The 19,859-nt window shown below is 51.5% G+C and overlaps 1 protein-coding gene across 3 annotated transcripts in view; it reads left to right on the top strand.

Annotated features, from left to right (window-relative positions):
• CPNE5 (copine 5) overlaps nt 1-19,859 on the top strand; it is an 88,792-nt gene that overhangs the window by 7,056 nt on the left and 61,877 nt on the right. For all 3 annotated transcript variants that reach the window (XM_082732108.1, XM_082732110.1, XM_082732109.1), the window contains exons 2-3: nt 7,852-7,892; nt 8,680-8,726. In XM_082732108.1, coding sequence (XP_082588234.1) covers nt 7,852-7,892; nt 8,680-8,726 — 88 coding nt within the window. The remainder of the gene's footprint in view (nt 1-7,851; nt 7,893-8,679; nt 8,727-19,859) is intronic.

Raw genomic sequence — 19,859 nt, 5'->3', positions numbered from 1 at the left:
TGGCTGAAGCCAGGTCTTATGTGCACCTAGACTAACATATTCGTTAGCAAGGGCTGCCATAACAAAACACCATAGAATGAGTGGCTTAAACAACAGAAATTTATTTCCCACTGTTCTCAAGGACAGAAGTCTGAGACCAAGGTGTCAGCATAGTTAGGCTCTGGAGAGACTGTCTTCCTGGCTTCAGATAGCCACCTTCTCACTGTGCTATTCCATGACAGAGAAAGAAAGAGTAAGCTCTCTAGTGTCTTTCCTTGTAAGGGCACTAATCATGAGGGACTCACCCTCCTGACCTTCAATTATCCTAATTACCTTCCAAAGGCCACGTCTCCAAATACTGTGACATTGGGGATTAGAGTTTCAATATATAAATTTTAGGAGGTACACAATTCAGTGGATAGCAACAAGGGACAGGAACCTACCCTCTAGGACTTTGAGTGTTTTCACCAGACACTTGAACTAATGTAGATTCTGTTAGTGGGAAGAGAGTGAGGCATGCTTGCTGGGTGGACAGCCATGGCCTCTGCCACAGGAGAATTTCAAAGGGATCCATAGGCTACCTGAGCTCCCTGGAGGTGTGAGGGGCCTAGAGTTTGGTGTCTCTGAGGACTAGCTCTTCAGATTTTTCTGTGGTCAGTTGACAGCCCATGTTAGGTGACCAGGGACTTATTTTCCAAGCTGACTACCTCTCTTCCTGTTTCCTGGGCAAGAAAAAAACCACTAAAAACTTAGTGTGATAATTTGGCAAACATTCATGAACAAAGCATTGCAGGGTACCTCTGTTCTCTACTATTACTCACTTCTGATGACCTAGCATAGTGCCTAAAGGTCCCAGTAGGAGAGCTGTATGCCTTTGGACACTGAAGAATCCTGGGCAGGACACTGAAAGTCAATGCGATTCCTGGCTTATCCTCTCTTAAAATCTTGGCCAGGTCATTATTTCTTTTGCCTCAGTCTCTATTTGTAGAATGGGGGGAAATATTGGTCCTGTCCCCATTCTATAAGGTTGTTATGAAGACAAAAGAGATTATATTTGTGAAGTTTTATATAAACTGGAGTGTGCTAAATAAAATTAATAATGACAATAGGTACCAATAACTGAACGCTACTGATACATTCATTCCTTCAGTAGTTAACACTGATCCTTATTTGCTATTGAGAGTCTTCACAGTTTGAAGTGCCGAGGATATAGTGGTGAACAAGACACACAGACCACCTCAGAGAACTCCAAATGGTGTGGTGTGGTAATAGAACAAATACATACTTTTAAAAAAATTAATTCAATTATGTCTGATAGGGACAGGTGCTCTGCAAGTACGTTTGGGGTTGATGGGGACACTTTAGACAGGACAAGCAGGTGACATTGAGCTGAGATCCAAAGGATGAGAAAGCCAGCTGGGGGAGGATCTGGAGGGAAGGTGATTCAGATAGGGAGAACAGCAAGTGCAAAGGCCCTGTAGCAGAAAAGGCCTTGGTAATGCTTGCAAAACTGCAGGGAGGCTACTGTGGCTGGAGTAGTGTGATACAGGGAAGGGAAGGAGAATGAGATTAGAGAGGAAATGGGGGGCTGGGAGAACGGTGTGGAGGGGGTGTTTGGGTTACGGTCTTGTGACCCATGCTAAGGAGTCTGATGTCCTAACAGCATTTCGGGGTTTGGGTTGTTAAACAGGAGTAATGCGATCTGACTCTCTTTTCTTTTTAAAAGATTTATTATTTATTTGAGAGAGAGAGAGAGTAGTGGGGAAGGGGCAGAGGGAGAATGAGAGAGGGTCCCAAGCAGACTCCATGCTGGGCTCCATCCCAAGACCCTGAGATCATGACCTGAGCTGAAACCAAGAGTCAGATACCTAACCAACTGTGCCAGCCAGGTGCCCTGATCTGATTCATTTTCTAAAAACTTTCTCTGGTTGCTGTGAAGAGAATGGCTATTGGTGGGTAGGCTAGGGTGGGGAGAAACAGGAGTTGAAGACTGTTGCTAGGCCAGAAGCCACCGCAGCACCCAAGGGAGAGACAATGGTGATGGTGGTGTGGGGGAGATTGGACAGACTTGGAATGTGTTTTTGAAGGAGAAACCGTTAAGACTTGATGGATAGGACAGGAGGGGGCATAAGGGCAAGAGGAATCCGACAGACTTCCTGCATTTCTGTTTTAAGCTATTGCCTTCACAATAGTGGAAGGCAGGGACATGACCCCATGGACAGATGAGGAAACTGAGGTAGCTTGTCAAGGGTCACAGCGTTACCATGTGGCCATGCGGGGGGACTCAGCGTGGATGCCTCTGAGGCCAGAGCTCATGCTCTCTTCCTTTGGCCACATGGCATGGGAGGGATGATTGTTGCAGTAATTAATAATAATAATAATAATAATAATAATAATAATGCAAATAGTCTCAGGAAAGAGAGCTCTTGAAACCATGTGCAAATTGCTTTTTAGACCTTGGTGAGGTGGCTTGGCAGGGAGACAGAGCTTGCGGGTGAGGAGCCAGATCTGAAAGGGGAGATGGGCGAGTGCCAGGGGCTGGGCGCCAACATCCCTTTCCTCCCCAGCTCCCTTCTTTTCATGGATGGCTTCTGCATGTCTGGGTGGAGAGCAGGGCAGGAGGGAATGGTAGCCCTCCAGTTCCTCTCTGCAGCTGTTCCCTTTGGGAGCAGCCCTGATGAGGTCAGGGGCAGGACACGGGAGAATAAGATTGGGAAGGGGTGCTGCTGGTTGGAATGGGAGTTTTGGGAGAGCCTGGGTTTGGAAATGCAGACACTTCCCATGGGCACCTCTAGATGGGTTTGGGCTTCAGAGTTCAATCTCAGCATGTTCCCCCACAAGGTGGATGGTACTGTGCGCACATTTCAGCCCCAGCTTCCTGGCCTCTAGAATGAGGTGATGCCAACCTCCTGTCATTGATACATAGGGTAAATGGGGTGTCAAGGGTTTAGTACCCAACAGAAGACTTGGTGTAGACCATATCTGCGATTAATGTCCCCTGCTCCCATGTTCTTTGCCTGCCTATGGTGTCGGCAGGGCAAGGCGTTTGAGGCTGAACTGTTCTGTGGGCAGGGCTGTGTCTCCCGCCTCAGACTGCAGCTCCCTGAGGACACGGCCATATCTTCTGTCTCTGACTGGAGAGTCCCAGCCTTTACTCCCTACTCTTGTAAGCCCCAAGATGGGAGTGCGGGACCCTCAGGCTCCCTCCTTTAGTACCAACAAAGAGGTCTTATTATAACCTTTCCATGCTTTCTCTCTTTGCTGGGGCCCTGGAGACTTCTGATCTCAGCCCCCAGTGCATGGTTGTTTTCTTGCGGCCATTGAATTGAAAAATGATTCCTTGGGGGAAAGCAAGGAGGAAAGGGGCCCTGGGTTCCGTTTCCTGGCCTTGATTTAAGGAACAAAAGAAGCTAAGCTCCAGGCTGCTGTGCGGACAGCTGAAGGGTTTTATGCTCTTTTGGGGAAAAAATACATTTGCCTGTTGGAAAAAATTTCTCTTTGAGCTCTCCAAAGACAGAAAGTGGAGAAAAAGCACTTAGGTCTGATCTGTCTATGCCCTGTGGTTAGGGCCCTGCTTCGGGCCAGAAGACCTGGTTTCCTTCCCCTGGGCTTCTTGCTGGTGTGTGTCTGTGGGAAATTCACCCACTGTCTCTCGGCCTGGAAGTCCTCAGTGTGTTGGGGTGAGGGTCACGGAAGAACTTTCTGGTGCTGCATGGGTGTACATTGTTACAGTGGGGGAAACTGAGGTCCTCAAGACTGCTGCCATCAGAAGCATGATGTGTTTGGGTGTGTGTGGGATGAAGGTGGGTGTGTATGGTGGAGAAGTTAGTTGAAACCTGACTTCCAGGGCCTCATCCAGACCTGCAAAACTGGGCCCCGGGTAGGGGCCCAACCAAGAATCTACCTTTTTACAAGGAGGGACAGGGGCGAGTCCCAGGAAGTGAGGCTCCTGAGGGGGGAAGCCATTATCTTAAGGCCACAAGAATAGGCTCAGCGGGCCACGGGGCTTCAGGTAGAACAGGCATTGAGGTGAGGCACAGAGAGGAGCGAGTGTGAAGGGACCAGAGAGGGGTGTAGGACGCAGGGACTTGGGCAAAGGGGCAGAAGGGCCTCAAAGCTGAGCAGGGGAGAGGACAGGAGACGAAGGAGGAGCCTGAGGCTGAGGTGAGCAGGGCTGTTGTTGGCCAGTGGGGTGATTCAGCACAGACTCACAGTGGGGTGCTGGGGGCATATGCGCTTGTGGGGGGAGCTTCTTTGAACAGGTGAGGGCAGAGGTGGCTTGTGTTGCCCATCCCTGTGTGTCTGTGGGAAATTTTCTCACCAAGGGAACCTGAGCACCCCCCATGAGGGAGACTGCCCTGCTCAGCACCAGGCATGGGATGACCAGTCCTCTGAATAGCCCCGCTTTGCGCAGATGCTCCAGAGCAGTCCTGACGAGAGGAACTGTGTTAGTCCTACTTTTCTGACAAGGAAACTGAGGCACAAGGAAGCCGAGTCATTTGGCCAGAGTTGGGATGTGAACCCAGGCACTTAGCCATCAGGCTGTGCAGCTAACAGAAAGTATAGGGGCCGTCCCTGAACGCGATCGGACACCACGCAGGTGGAGAGACAAGAGCCTCCCTCTGCCATGGGGCCATTCCTTTGGTCTTCCTTCATCCAGCCCTCTGGCCCCCCCCCCTCGCCCCCGCCCAGCTCTGAGTCAGGTGCAGAGCTGGCCCGCAGCAGAGGTCCCTAGCATGGAGGAGCACCCACCGGTGTGAGAGATCGACACGCCCCTCATTTTGCAGCCCAGGGTGTGCTGAGCAGGGACGTGGGGTCCTACCAGTCAGGGGGTTGTGCACTACAGGCCAAAGAGAGCTCGGTCGAGGGGAGGAGAGATGGTTGTTGATCAGGGCCTGTTCAGGGCAGGCAGTGTGGAGGAGGATAGATTGGAATGAGTCTGGAAGGATGATGAGGATTATCTCAGCAGGGCGGAGGGACTGGGGTCTTCAGCCTCCTCAGGGGCTGTGGTGAGCTAACCCAAGCCGCAGGACTCAGTGAGAGGCCTGAGGCCATGGGGCAGGGAGCCCCTGAAGCTACGTGGCTCGTTCTATTTCTCATTCCAGATGTGTCCCTCTCGCCCAGCTGGGAGGGTGGGCGGAGCCAGGGAAATCCCTGCTTGCTTGTCTTTGAAGCTAGGACCCCTTCTCTCCTTCTCCCTCTGTCTCTCTGTCAGTCGTCTTCTGTTTCTCTGTCTCTCTCTCTCTCTCACACGTACACACACACAGAGTTCGAAATCCAGGGTCTCACTAGCCTGAACATGACAAAACCTGAGTTCCAGAGCCAGAGCCAGACCCTGGAGAAGTCAGAGATTCTCTCTGAGTCTCATATTCCTTTAAAAAAAAAATTATTTTATTTTATTTTTGTCAGAGAGAGCACAAGCAGGGGGAGGGGCAGGCAGAGGGAGAAGCAGGCCCCCAGCTGAGCGGGGAGCCTGATGTAGGACTCGATCCCAGGACCCTGGGATCATGACCCGAGCCGAAGGCAGCTGCTTAACTGACAGAGCCTCCCAGGTGCCCCGAGTCTCACATTCCTGATTTATAAAAGAATTGGAAAAGGTGACCTCGGAGGTCCCTTCCAACTTGCGTGTTCTAAGCTTTTGAGCTATTGTAGAATTTCATTATAGAATACAAAGATAAACCCCGACACTCTTTAATAAATTCCCGGTCCCCCTTCTTTATTGCTTCTAGCTCCTCACCCTGCCTCAGATTTCACCAGAATAAAGGTTCCTTTTTGGGGTGAAGGCATTTTGTCCTTTACTGAAATCAAGACAGGCATTCGTGTCCCCTAACCTAGCATCCTGCAGGAGGAGAACAGGTCAGCCCTCTTCGGTGTGACTGAGCATATGTAAAAGTGGTATCTCACCTGGCCCTGAGCCCCCGCGGCCACCCCCTACCCACCCCTTCAGCCACCTTGTCTGTCATTTCATCTGCTGCTCCCTGCAGGGGCCTGGGAGTTTTATCAGATGGTTTCCAAAGTGACAGCTGGCTGGGAGCAGGTCTGGTGCAGGAGCGGTGGAGACCAGCAGAGGGGGTGTGTGTCTTGGGGTCATGGAGGGCTAGCTGGGGGTGGCTGCCTTTTGGGAAGAGATCCCTGAAAGAAGAGAGTGGAACAGAGGTTGGGGATCTGGAGATCCCCCCGCCCTCAGAGACACCGCTGGGAATCTTGGGGACTGAGGCTGGGGTGGCTCGTAAACATAATCAGGGTCTCCCCAGCAGCAGGTGGCAACTGCATCTGTCTGTCCATCAGCTGGTCTTTGGCTCCCATCTCAGGATGAGGGGCAATAATTGACTGTGGGGTCAAACTGCCCTATAGGCTGTCACTCTTGATGGCTCTGGTGAAGGAGCCAGGATAAGGACTCCTTACAGGTCTTTCTGGCTCTACCTCTGTTTGTTCCCTGCCATTCCCTGGGCCTCAGTCTCCCCCTTCTCTGGGAGAAGATGAAACAGATGATCCAGAGCGTTCCATCCAGCTCTGACAGTTGGAGTTTGGTGGTCAGGGAGACACACAGACTAGTGAGAATTGTTTCTTCTTTCTGAGAAAGGGGTTCATGTGGAGTGGAGGGAGGAGGAAGAAGACCCTTGGGGACCTCTGGGCAGAGCTTACTCATAGGATGGAGTCAGGAACAAGAGAATGGAGGATGCCTGGCAGCTACCCGGGGTCGGGGGTGGGAGAGAACAAGAAACTGGGTATTTATCCCCCAGATCCTGCCCCCGGGGGCGGATAAACTTCCTGGTATTTGCAGCTGGCTTGCCAGAAAGAGCCCTCTGGAGAGAAGTAGCATAGGAGGAAACCCTGGGTGTGTCCAGGAACTAGAAGGGCTGAGGAGATAGGATAGGGAGTCCACAATCTTTAGGACTGGCTCTATGGTACGATGAAGAAACAGACGTTCAGAGAAGTGGAATCACTTCCCAGACTGAAACTGAGGTTCCAGTGGGCTGTGTTGCTTTGTAACAGCTGCATGTCACTGTGGAATGGAAGACACCAGAGGTGCAGGACCTAGCCCTGCCTGATCCGTCTGTGCCTCCACTTCCACATCTGTAAGATGGGATGATGCCTGCTCCGTACTGACCTTACAGGACTCTGTGAGAATTGGGAGCTAGTACTTGCAGAACGCTTAGCTACGTGCTTGACCCATCCCTGGGGTTCAAGAGCGGGGGCCGTGATTACATGGAAGCAGAGCAGGAGCAGCGGGCCCCCTCTTCCACACCTCTCAGTCCCTCAGTGTCTCCACCATCCTGCTGACGTGCTTCCAAGTCTGATGATCAGGGCCACGTGTTAGCTCCCGGCCTTGGCCTTGACCACAGAAGGACCCTGTTCCAATGAGTCTGCATCCTGTGGGAAGTTTCACTGGTTCATCTACCAACATAGGTGACAAATGCAATAAACTGGCTCTACCTAGAGCCCGCAGGGAATTATGGGACACTATGTGGCTAAGTTTTGTTTGCTTGTTTTACTTTTTTTTTTTTTTTTTTGAGAAGTAGAGATGTCTTACGAGGAGAATTTCTAGAACAGGCTAAGCCATTGGGCAGATGGAGATGTGGCTCAAGAGTGAGGTCCTGCAGGATGTGGGGTACCCAGAGTGCATGGCATGGGTTGGAGGGTAAGAGTGGACAGCCACACTCCTCAGGAAGCAGGGCTGAGGGGCCTCCAGGGCCCGCTCTGTGCCTGCTTTAATGAGCACCCAAGAGATGTGTGCCCAAGGAAACTTCTCTTCCTATTTTGCCTGCGGCCAGGCCTGAGGCGGTCTCTGGGTCTCACCCTGGGCCTGACTCCCCTGAGACCCTTCTCTCCTCTGGCTGTGCTAACTCTTCCTCTCTCCCCCTCTTTTAGGAATCTCTTGGACAAAGACATGTTTTCCAAGTCCGACCCACGTAAGTCCTGCTCTGACACTAATAACAGTAACAACAACAGCAATGACATGGTGACGGATGGTAGTGACACACTTGAGCCCTTCCTGAGCTCTAATGAGGCGCTAGGCCCCTTTCCCGGCCCATCCAGGCTGTTTATTGTCTCACTGATACTGTCTGGAGGAGAACTGGGGCTCTGACCCTTCCCAGGCCGCAGGAACCTATGAAAATTCAGCCCAACCAGGGGGGCTGGTGGGGGTCAGGGTGTCTGGGGGCCAGAAGTTCTCAGTCCCAAAATGCAGTACATTTCAGAGCCCCAACTGGCTGTGGTCTGGGGTGTTGACGAGCACTGATTTTCGAGTCCAGGGATCTAGCCCTGAGCAATGCCATTCAACTCTCTGACCTTTGACGGGTCTTTGGGGAGCCTCAGTTTGCCCATCTGTGGAATGGGGCTGATGATAGTAATAGGCTTCATGAAATTGCCTTGGGCTCTAAAAGGATGACTGATTTGGGTTTCAGATGCTCTCTCCCGACACATCTCTGCAACCCAGTCCTTCACGTGCCCTCCATCATGTTCTGGCCTAGATGTGAATTACCCTCAACCCCCTCCACGAGGGTCCTTCGAGAGGAGGGTCCCCTTCTATATTCTAGGCCCCCTTCTCCAAGCTGACCCCCCCAACTCCAGACTCAACAGTGCTGCCCAGGCCAGAGTCTCCTGAGGTGCCCTTCCCCTCCAGAGATCTCCCCATCTGGAGCACCCACCTTCCTCTTGGCCTGGGGTTTTAACCCTCTTTTTCTCCTCTCCCCACAGTATGTGTTATGTATACTCAAGGGATGGAGAACAAGCAGTGGCGGGAGGTAGGTGGTCCTTTCCCCATCCCAGACACATCGCCTGTCCCTCGTTGTCTGTTTGTCTGACTCTGGAGACATCCCACCTGATGTGTTTTGAAATGCAGCATTTAGGCCCTTGGGAAAAGTAGTAAGGTGGGAAGAACATGGAGTTTTATCCCTGCTATTTTAGGAAGAAGCATGGTGGAGGGGAAATTTCCTGCCCTGTGTAAGCCAGGCTGAGGAAGAGGTACACTCTTGCCTAAGGGAGCCCCAGTCTGGGGCGGGGGGGACATAGCTGTGCCCTCAGCAAACCCCATTCTGAAGGGGAGACATAGCCCTGCCTCAGGGAACCCTAGTCTGAGGGGGGAGACAGGAGACACAGCCCTGTTCTCAGGGAACCCCAGTCTGAGGGGGGACACAGCCCTGCCCTCAGGGAGCCCCAGTCTGAGTGAGAGACAAAGGGAGTCCAGGCCCAACAAAAAAGACCTCCTCTGGTGGCCTAAGACTGGATATAGCAGCTGGTGCCCCGTCTCATCTACCCCGGCCTTCGTTTGGTGTTCGACCAACGTGAACATTCAGTTAGGAGATTGCCTTGCCTGGAAAGCTTCAGTGACTCCTCTCCGTTTTGAATCAAGTCCCAGCTCTTTAGCGGGGCTTCCAAGCTCTGCCAAGAGCCTGGGGAGTCCCTCCCAGATGACAAGACCAGAATGAGAATAGCCAGTAAAGCTTCAGTAACCCAGGGGCGCCTGGGTGGCTCAGTGGGTTAAAGCCTCTGCCTTTGGCTCAGGTCATGATCTCAGGGTCCTGGGATCCAGCCCCGCATCAGGCTCTCTGCTCGGCAGGGAGCCTGCTTTCTCCTCTCTCTCTCTCTGTCTGCCTCTTGTGATCGCTGTCAAATAAATAAATAAATAAATAAAATCTTTTTTTTAAAAAAAGAAGGAATGTTAAAAAAAAAAAACCCACAAAAAAAAAAAAAAAAAAACCCAGCTTCAGTAACCCAGACTTTAGTAACCTCATCTTCCTTGTCTGTGGCTTGGCCAGAGCATCACCTGTCCTTACGCCATCACTACCCCTTACCCCCAGACGTGGTAGGAGCAAGTGGCTAAAGGGGGTGAATTTTATCCATAAAATGTATGGGAAATATTTCCACAGGGGCTGGGCTAAAGTTTACTTTTTTCGCCTTCTCTAAGACTCTGAGCCAATTAAAGCGGAAACCAGATTGCTGAGGAAACATTTAGCCTACTTAAGTGAACTAATTACTTTTGAGGCCTTTTGGCCAAGCTTCATAGAAAGCAGCAGTGTGCTAATGTCAGAGTGATTCATTCAGGAAAGTCTGGAAGGGCCTCTTCAGAAGGCACTGCTCCGTTGGCCATTAATGACATTCAGTAATGTCATAATTGTCCCCATTCGGGTCAGGGTTCCTGACTGTCCCTGAGACGTCATCACCACCTGCACCATTGGGGCAGAGTGGACGAAAGGCAGGAGGCCTCGATGCTGGCTCTAGCCCTTTCTGGAGGTGGAATCTGGAGCAAGTTGCTTACCCTCACTATGCCTCAGTTTCCCCATATGTAATATGGGGATAACACTGCCCTGGTACTCCTGTGGCGAGGGCGAAACAAGGCAATGGATGGAAGGTGGCTGCTGTGTAGTCATTGCTCAGTAAATCGCATTGCTTGCATCATCCAGAACGTTTGGAGCCTCCCAGTCACTCCCACAATGGGTCGATATTTGCAACAGTAAGCACTGATATGTCCCAGGCAACATACCAGGTGCAGTGGGGAAAGAAGGAGGTAGTCAAAAGAACAGAGCTTTACCAAAAATGTGAGCTGGCCCTGGAGTTTGCCGCCGGGAAGGGGAGAGTCACCTATGTGAATAAATCCTAACGGAGGAAACAGGGAGTAGAGAAGTATCAGTGAGAGTAAGAGGGGGGTTCACGGAGAGAACATGCTGACCAGCATGCCATGTTTCGCCAAAGCACTTTTGATAGCTTGTTGGACTCTCACAAATCACATGTGATGAAACGCAAGGCAGGGAAGCTGGGGGCCCAGCAGCACAGCTGGTGGCAGAAGAGACGGCACGGAGGGGGGGATCCAAAAGGAGCAGGTCAGTCCAGCGCCTGGGTAGCTGGGTGAGTAATAAGGGGCTATTTATGAAGGAGAGCTCAGGGTTTAGGGAAGCCATGAGGGGTGACAAATCACCAGGCTGGCAACAGTAGAAAGCCATTACTACTCCAGGCCTGAGGAGGTCCGTGGAGGCCAAGGTTCCTGGAATCCCCGGGGAACCTTAAGATGAGCCCGGGCAACCTCACTCTCTTTCCACCCTCTGCTCTCCTGCCGGTGCCTCTTCCTGGTATAAACCCCACTGGGAGCCCCAGTGGAGGGTCTCCCTCCTGGGCACAGGGCAGGGTGGACAAGCCAGTGGATCCAGAGGGACAAAGAGGGACAGTCCAGAAGGGACAGTGAGCAGATGAGCGAGGTGGGACAACAGAGAGGAGGAGGCCACCGAGGGCGACCTGGCGGCTGTTGGGCTGAGGACAACTGGGACCATGAGGTCAGAATGTCAGAGCAGGAGGGTCCCAGCCCCAGGGACAGCCAGTGCCACGCATAGCCTTCAGGGGTGACGGTGGCTGAGCTCAGGCTCTTTCTGGAGAAGGGAAGATGCACGCAGACATATTGGGGCCCTGTTTCTTTGCCTGATTCTCTCTATGACCCGCAGAGGACAGTATTAGGAATGGAAAATTTAAAGCAAAATCCGGAATCCATCTCTGGAACTACCCCTGTGGTGGAAGACTGCTTTTGCTCGTAAACAGGAACCGGCTCCCACCTGCTAGTTCATTGCAAAATGTCTGTTAGCAGAACCTTGGCCGAGAGGTAATCAGCCTGTGACCAGGAGTCGTCAAGTGCGGGCACGGCAGTTTCTGCAGGCAAGGTCCAGACCCCAGGGTTTGCACAGGCTGCAGAGGGATGAAAGCTCTTCTCTCAGCCCCTGGCTGTGGGGTTTCAGCTGATTTTAACTGTTTGGGTCATTTTAAATGCCTTCTGAGAAAGCTCCAGCTTACAGCACCTAAATCTGTCAATGCATTTTATGAAAATTGACTCAAGATGTAATTTTAGCCCAGGAAATTGAGCCCTATTTGCATCAAGGTTGGCCAGGGCCTTCTGCATGTCCCAGGGAAGACAGGATGACCAGGTAGGAAGAGTCCTAGAAACCTTCTCACAGGGAGGAGGCTGTAATGGGGAGCGTCTCTCCGTTCCCCATTTGAAAAATGTGTGGGCAGGTGATCCCTGCCCCTCCCTGGCCAGCCAGCTGTCCTGGTCAGGGGGGCCCCTTGGAAATGAGGAGATGGATATTACAGAATTTTAGGGTGTCCCACTGCTGGACCCACACTGCTTGTGGGGATTGTCACCAATTGCGACCACGCCCGCACATCCCTGCCAGAGCGCTATTTTTTTTTAAAGTTTTAAAAAAAAATAATTTATTTATTTGACTGAGAGAGAGAGCTCACAAGTAGGCAGAGAGGCAGGCAGAGAGAGAGGGGCAAGCAGGCTCCCCGCTGAGCAGAGAGCCTGATGTGGGGCTCGACCCCAGGACCCTGAGATCATGACCTGAGCTGAAGGCAGAGGCTTAACCCACTGAGCCACCCAGGCACCCCCAGAACACTGTTTTTGAGCAATCTCAGTTCCTGGAACATTCAACACCTGCTGGGAAGGACGGTTCATCTCTAAATGTCAACGAGAATGTGTGGATACCTACTGTGTGCCACCGTAGAATGCCAGGGATGCAAAGGGGGACCACACGCCACCAGAGGAACTCCCTCTGGGTTCTGGAAGGTACCAATTAGGGAACAGCAATAAGAATACTAATAGCAGAGGTGTCTAAGTTAAAGTGTCTAACTTCGGCTCAGGTCATGATCTTGGGGTCCTGGGGTTGACCCCTGGGGTCAAGCCCCTGTTTGGCCCACACTCAGCAGGAAGACTGATTCTCTCTTTTCCTCTGCCCCTCCCCCTGCTCATGTTCTCTCTCTCTCTAAAATAAATAAACAAAATCTTAAAAAAAAAAAAAAAAGGAATGCTAGTAGCAGACACTGCTGTAACAGTGATGTTCTGGGCACGGATTCTAAGTATTTACATGTAGTCACTAATTAAACGCATTAATTAGTGCATTAAATGCACTAATTAAATATCATGCAGAAGGTATTATTACTATTATTATTATTGGCCCCATTTCACAGAGATGGAAATTAAAGCAGAGAGAATTTAAATGTGAAAGGAACTTCTGGACCATTGATGCTGTAGGATATCTAATAGTTATATATAAAGGGCAAAATTCTACTAATCCCAAATTCGACCCTCCCTGGGTGCACAGAGCAAGCTGATTTTCTCTTCCGCATGCTCTTTCTCTCAATATCTGAGGACAGCTCACACAGTCCACTTTGGGGCAGATTTATTTGTTTACTTATAAAGATTTTGTTTATTTGAGACAGAGCACAAGTGAGGGGGTAGCGGCCAGGAGCAGGGTGGACAGAGGCAGAGGGAGAAACACGGTCCCTGCTAAGCAGGGAGTGCGATGCGGGGTCTCAATCCCAGGACCCTGAGATTGTGACCTGAGCTGGAAGTAGACGCTTAATCGACTGAGCCACCCAAGCACCCCAACTTATGGGCAGATTTAGAAGGTGACCATTTCCATCTGTCCTTCCTCTATCACTTTCTCTTGTCCCTGTCCCTCTTGTCCCTCTTGTTACCTGTTGGGTTACATGTTACCTGTTGGCTTGTCCCTGGAACCCGGGTCCACACATCAGTGTTCTCCCCAGAGCTGGACCCACTTCTTTGTCCAAACTGCTGTCCAGACAGGATTCCCCCAGCTCAGACTTCATGATTGGATTTTTGACCCTTGGTGTGAGATTTTGCCTTTATCTTCGTTACGTAGTAGACTTGTCATTTGGTAGGTTCCATCTATTGTTTGGCTGTGAAGATTGTGTTGAATGATGGTCGTGCATTTGGCATCTTGGTTCTGCCTCCTAGACCCCGGTTGGCTGTGGTTGCAGTTCACGTGAATGATAAGGGATTGCGTGGGATGGAGTGTTGTGGTCCCCCACTGGAGACCTTGTCCCAAACGGACCTCATTTCTCTAGTTGGTCTTGGAGGTATGCTGTTCAGCCACCAAGGAGCTACATGATCTGGTTATCATCTATCCTGCGTTTCTCAATCTGTTCTCTAAGCGCTTCCTTGATAACCATCCTTTGCCTTCTCAGATGAGGGCCTGAACTTGATGTCTAGAACACAGCATTCCCATCCTAGCTCTGAGATTTACTATAGGACATGGGTGAGGTCTTTATCTTCTCTGAGTCTCAGCTTACTCATCTGTAAAATGGGACTCGGAGTCCTCCTTAGGAGACCAGCTAAAATAACTCTTCTGAAAATACCGGAAGTACTAATGGCAATGTGCTATTACCCAGCTTGAGCACCCAAGTGCTCTGTCACAGTGGGAACAGTCGTATGTGGAGACCCTGTGGACTTTCCCAAACCCGAGTCCCCTTCTCAGTCTGGGGCTCTAGGACCCAATTGGCTCTAAGGAGTGAGGGCTTCCAGGAAAAGAGAAACATCTCATCCTTGTGTGGGAGGGGTCCTTCCTTAGGAGGGCCTCTTCCAGGAAATGCTGGACCAAGGGAGGCCTTTGTCACTGTGCTGTGTCCAAATAGCATGGCAGTGTGGCACACTGGCACAGTGGGGAACCCCACTCCCTGCCCCTCTAGTGCTTTTGTCCCAGGGTGTCTCTTCATAGTCTGCCCACAACACCCTGCGTCTCTGTGTGGTGGCCTGTCTGGCTCTTGCCCCCTTCCAAACCCCGGTCTTCCCTGGCTCTCACCTTGAATTTCATCCCATGCTCACCCCCAGCAGCCAGCGTTTTTTCTGCTTCTCCTGAACAGAAAAGGGCCTTTTCGTGGTTCCAGTGGCTTTCAAAATCACAGCTCAGCCATTCAGCGGTTTCCCAAGCCTGGGAGACAAACATCAGCTTCTTAGCTTGGTGTCCAAACCTCTCCCACTTGGGCTACCCTAGAATTGGCTGTATGGAGGAACTGGCATGGAGTGAGCCCCTGCAGGTGCGCTCCTGGCTTGTCCCTAAGGCTGCAGCCCTCTGTGAGGAGCTTCAATGGGTCCACATCACAGCTGGGAAACTGAAGCCGGGAAGGTTGAAGCGGCTTGTCCACGGCCACGCTATGAATTGGCTCAGGATTGGGATTCACATCTGTGTGGAAGCCACCTAAGCCGGATGGCTGTCCAGAGCTGCCAGGCTTTTAGGGGTGCCAGCTCTGCTTCCACACAACCTTGACCCTGGAGCCCACGTAAGCATGAAAGCCGGACTCAGGCTTACTTCTGCCCTGTGCACCCGCTGGCTAAGTTGAACCATAGGGATTTGCAGTTTGAAAATTTGGTGAAATAATTGGCAATTTCATGTCATCTGATGGTCAGGTTAGACTCTCATCTAATATTAGCAAGTGGCCCCTAGTGACCTGCTTGTCCTTATCAGCAAAGTGAGGTCCCAGGGCCTGCTTGTTGCCTTAAGGCACACTGGGGGCCGACCAATGAGAGCTGATGTTCCGGCACCAGGGAGGGTCAGGCAGCCTCCGCTGGCAGGAGAGCCCTGGGGTATCAGAAGCCCAGGCCCACTCCCAAGGCATGAGGTCTCTGCAGGTTCTCACACTGTGTTTGTACAAGTGCTTACGGGTTTGAATGGCACTTCAGCCATATGTGTGCCTCTCTGCACCTTCCTGTTGGCGGTGAAAAACGATTGGTAACCTCCTTCTGTGAAAAGGGTTCTCCAGTGCCGGGGAGATAATGTACTGGAGATGATATCTCCTCGTTTGGGCTTTCAAATGTGACAGCCATCCCTAGGATGGATGAAACTCATTAAAAAATTTTTTTTTACTTTTACTTTATTTTATTTCTTTAGAAGATTTTTCACTTATTTATTAGAGAGAGAGAGTGTGTGTGAGCCGAGGGAGGTGTGGAGGGAGGGGCAGAGGATGAAGCAGACTCCAGTTGAGCAGGGACGGGCTCGTCCCTGCTGGACCCGATCCCAGGACCCTGGGATCATGACCTGAGTCAAAGGCAGACCCTTCACTGACTGAGTCACCCAGGCACCCCAAAATTAGCTTTAGATAATATATTATAGACAATAGAACAAAAGCCAAGCTGTTGGACTCCAGGCTTCTCCCACCTGACAGTGTGTCCCCTGCCTTCTTCCCTAGCTCTGTCCTTCCTCTTGCACCCGGACATTCAGAGTCTGGCCTGCTTCCACCCTCATGCTGTTCCTCTAGAGGAAATGCCTTTCTTCGACTCTGAGCTACCTTCGGCCCTCTCTGAGCGCCCCCAGGCAACCCTATCCCAGCAGCCAAGACGGTGGCCCAATAACTCTGATGGTTTAAGGTACTCAAAGAACCAGCCAGGCTGGTTGAAAAATCTGCCATGTTACAGCAGGATTCCTTTAGAATGTGCCTGGTGTGGGCCTGACATCACATCTCCCACTTGGTCCGGATCCTTAGAACGGCTTTTATCTCCAGACCTCAGCGAGGTGACGGAACTTGGCCCAGGTGACAAGGCTAGAAAACCAGGGTTCTCTCCCTATTGAATCACAGAGGAGGGGTGGTGTCGTGGGCAGTTCCTGGGTTTGGGTCAGGACCTTGGTTTTAGAACTGTGTGACCTTGAACAAGGCGCTTATCTTTTTGGACCCCCTGTTTCTCACCTGTAAAATGGGCAACTAGCAATCCTTACTGGCTGGATTTTGTAAGTGTTAGAGAGAACATAGGATAAGGTGGAGGAAACAGGTAGGCGGTTGGTAAGAGGTAGCTCTTGTTCATGGTACCATTGATGGGCTGTGGGTGTCGGGCAACGTAGCACCTCCGTCCCAGGTAACCCCTTCTATATATAGATAGCAACAGGGAGGCAAACAGGCAAAGTAACTTGAATAAGGGACTGTGATATCCTCCAGGGTACAAAGCTGTAGCAGCAAGGTCCCTGCCTTCAGAGACCTTATGGGGAGCTGGGGACACCAGACACAGGTATGGAAGGAACTAAAAACCTTGTTTTCTTCATTCTCGTGAGAGTGTTGTAGCAGATCCTCTCAGAGGCCCCGAGTTCCAGAAGGTAGCTAGGCCAGGAGCTACCCAAGCAGTTTAGATGTGAATTCTCAGCTCTTCACAGCTGGGAGAGGGCCGGGAGGGCCTGAAGGGCTTCCAAGGGTAGGTGACACCAGATTTGGGAATTGAAGGATAGTGGGGAGAAGAAAGAGCATTCCGGGAACGGGGCTTGCCATGAGTGAAGCCTGGTGGTGGAAACATTCTGTGTGTCTGAGAGCTGGCGGTGACTCAGTCTGGCTATGGCCCGGGCTGTGTTGGAGGGAGGGGAGAGATGAGCTGATGAAGGGAAGGCCGTGCCCCATTGGGAGCCCTCCTGGGAATACAAGGCCTTCGATTTAATCACAGTTTCCAAAGAGTCAGCAGTCAGTGAGCAAGCATTTATTGTACACCGACCATATGCCACCCACCGATTCAGACATATAGTAGAGAATAAGACAGGCAGAGTCCCTACTCTGGAGAGGCTTATTTATTCAGCAAAGAAGTTGGATAATTTCAGGTATTGTTTGATGAGTGCTGTGACAAAGATAAAAGACAGCATAATGAGATAGAGAGTGACCAGGGTGGAGGGAGTCCCTTCTGAGGGACAGGTGACTTAACTGAGTCCTGAGTGTTACCATGCCTATGTCTGGGAGGGGGTATTCCAGGCAGGAGGTACAGCAGGTGTGAAGGCCCTGAGGTGGGAGCAAGCTCAGTGCACTCAAAGGACAAAAAGAAAGTCTGTGTAATTGGAGTGCTGAGAACAATGAAGACAGTGGGCAGATCCTCTAGGGTTTCATAGGCCATGTAAGAGTTCAAACACTGCTCTGAGTGTTGTGGGAAACTATCTGAGAGTTTTGAGCAGGGTAGGGATGCAACCCCGTTTATGTTTTGGAAAGACAACTCTGGCCACCGTGTGCAGAGCAGATGGCAGGCAAAAGAACAGAAACAGGAAGACACATTGCAGTCTTGTGGAGCTCCTGGTTTAAGACAGTAGTGGGCAAAGGCAGTGGGGATCCAGTTTGTTCAATGGTCAAGAGTTTAGATGCGAAATGAACTCACCCTCTGCCACCATACTCTGAGCCCAGTTTGGGATCCCTGATGACCAACCCAGGACCCAGCCCCAGTCACACTACACAGATCTCTATCAAAAGATTTCCCTATCAAAAGGAACAAGTGGATCATTATTACTGTTTTATAATGGATCATTATTATTGTTAAACTTCAAAGCAGGAGACAAGCCTCACTAGGAGGTGGGCGCCAAGGCAAGCATGGGGCTGGCTTTCTGGGCTCTCCCGTTTTTGGAGAGAGGGGTCTGCCTCTTCAGGGAAAGGTTCCACTTGAGCCTTGGGACCTATGCAACAGGCCCTCGTGGCCTTCGCTCTTGTCCTGCAGCTGGATTTCCAGGGCCCTCCCTTGCAGTCAGCAGGAGCAAGCAGCCTGGGACCGAGGCCTGACTGGGGACCAGACGGGTCACAGGCACCTGCTCGTAATCTTAGGGTTAGGGCTTTAGAATCTGCTTTGGCACAGCCAGGTGCTGTCACTGTGTCCCTTGAAATCTTGACTCTGTCACTTCCTTTAAACTCTCTGAGCTGTAGTTTCTTTTTCCTTCTGTGTAAATGGGATCCCGACGCCTACTCCCTGGGCTGTGGTGGGAACTTGAGGACAGAATCGCTCAGCACAGTGCCTGGCTGTGCTTGACACTTGGAAATATTATTATGCAATCCTGTCAAAGCTGGGAAGAGGCTGTACCCCCTGTCCTGCTTCTCCCTCCGTAGCAGGGATGACGTTTCCTAGCACTGGTATGGTCTCTACATGAGCAATACCCCATAACTCCCCTTAGCCCTCACCACACCCCAGATGAGTAAGCAGAGGCACAGAGGGGTCCCCGCTTGGCCCAGCCCCTCAGCTCGAGAGTGTGGAGCTGAGGTGTGCGATGGTCTTCTGAGTCTGCCCGTCTGGCCAGGCCGCTATCGGAGTGGACTTTTCTAGATCCAGGGTTGGATGTGGTGTGTCAGGGCCAACTGTGAACTTGTGTGTGGCTCCTACTGCCCTCCCCTTAGCCGATCAAAGCTGTTCTGTGAGTTCTGTGTAATACATTCGACAGGAGCCCAAGATTTCCTCTGAAGAAAGGAGTTTGCTTTTCTGGTAAACCCTGAGGTTCTCGAGTACATTGTTTGGCAGCTGATAAATCTCTTTTCTCTTTAGTGTGAATGTCCAGGTGCCTGCTCTTTACAGTTGTGGCGGAGCCACTGAGAGTGTGGGTTCCAAAGTTAGGGTGACTGGGTCTGAATCCGGGCCACCACCTCCCTGGCTGGGGCTCTTGGGCAAGTGCCTCAGCTCACAGCCTGCTGTGAGGAATAAAGGAGCTAATTTTGGTAAAGCGCCTGGCAGGAGACAATGTGCAACAGTGACTCCATAGAAAGAGGCCTTAAGCGAGAAACCAGGGCTTCACCTGGGGGAAACAACCATTGGGGGTATCCCTTCAGACACCGTTATGCCATTCCACAGGAGTGACAGACATTTTGGAGTGCCCTGGAGGTACCAGTGCCTCTAGGGCAGGGCTCACTCAGGGCCCTCCTTGCACAGGTGCCGCTGGACGCTGGCTCAGCCGCCCAGGCAAGATCAGGGCACAGGCTGGTGGAGTGTTTTGCCAGCTACTTGGCAGCTAGGCTCATTGGTAAAAGGGCCATTCCCCCAGGAGCTGGGACGTTTTAACAGATTATCTGGAACAATGGCTAATTAGGAACTAAGCCTTTTGTCAGGAAGTCTTTCATTATAAGCTTGGCTGCGGCTGCTGATGTCTGGGGCCAGAGAGGGAAAATTCTCAGTCCAGGCCTGAGCAGGGAGAAGGCCTTTGGAGCCTCCGTTCTCCTTACTCACCTCTGCCCTTCCTCACCTAGAGGCCTTAAGGCAACGGGAAGTGGTCTGGAAGGTACCAGGCCACAGAAGTCATGGTTCACTCTGCTTGGCTTTAGGCCAGCCCCTTCCTCTCTCTCGGGGCCTGCTTTTCCTCACTCTCCAAGGAGAGGGTGGCTACAGACTC

This window comes from Mustela nivalis (assembly GCF_964662115.1).
Source record: "Mustela nivalis genome assembly, chromosome: 5".
NCBI lineage: Eukaryota > Metazoa > Chordata > Mammalia > Carnivora > Mustelidae > Mustela > Mustela nivalis.
This window is presented reverse-complemented; position numbering and strand designations above follow the sequence as displayed.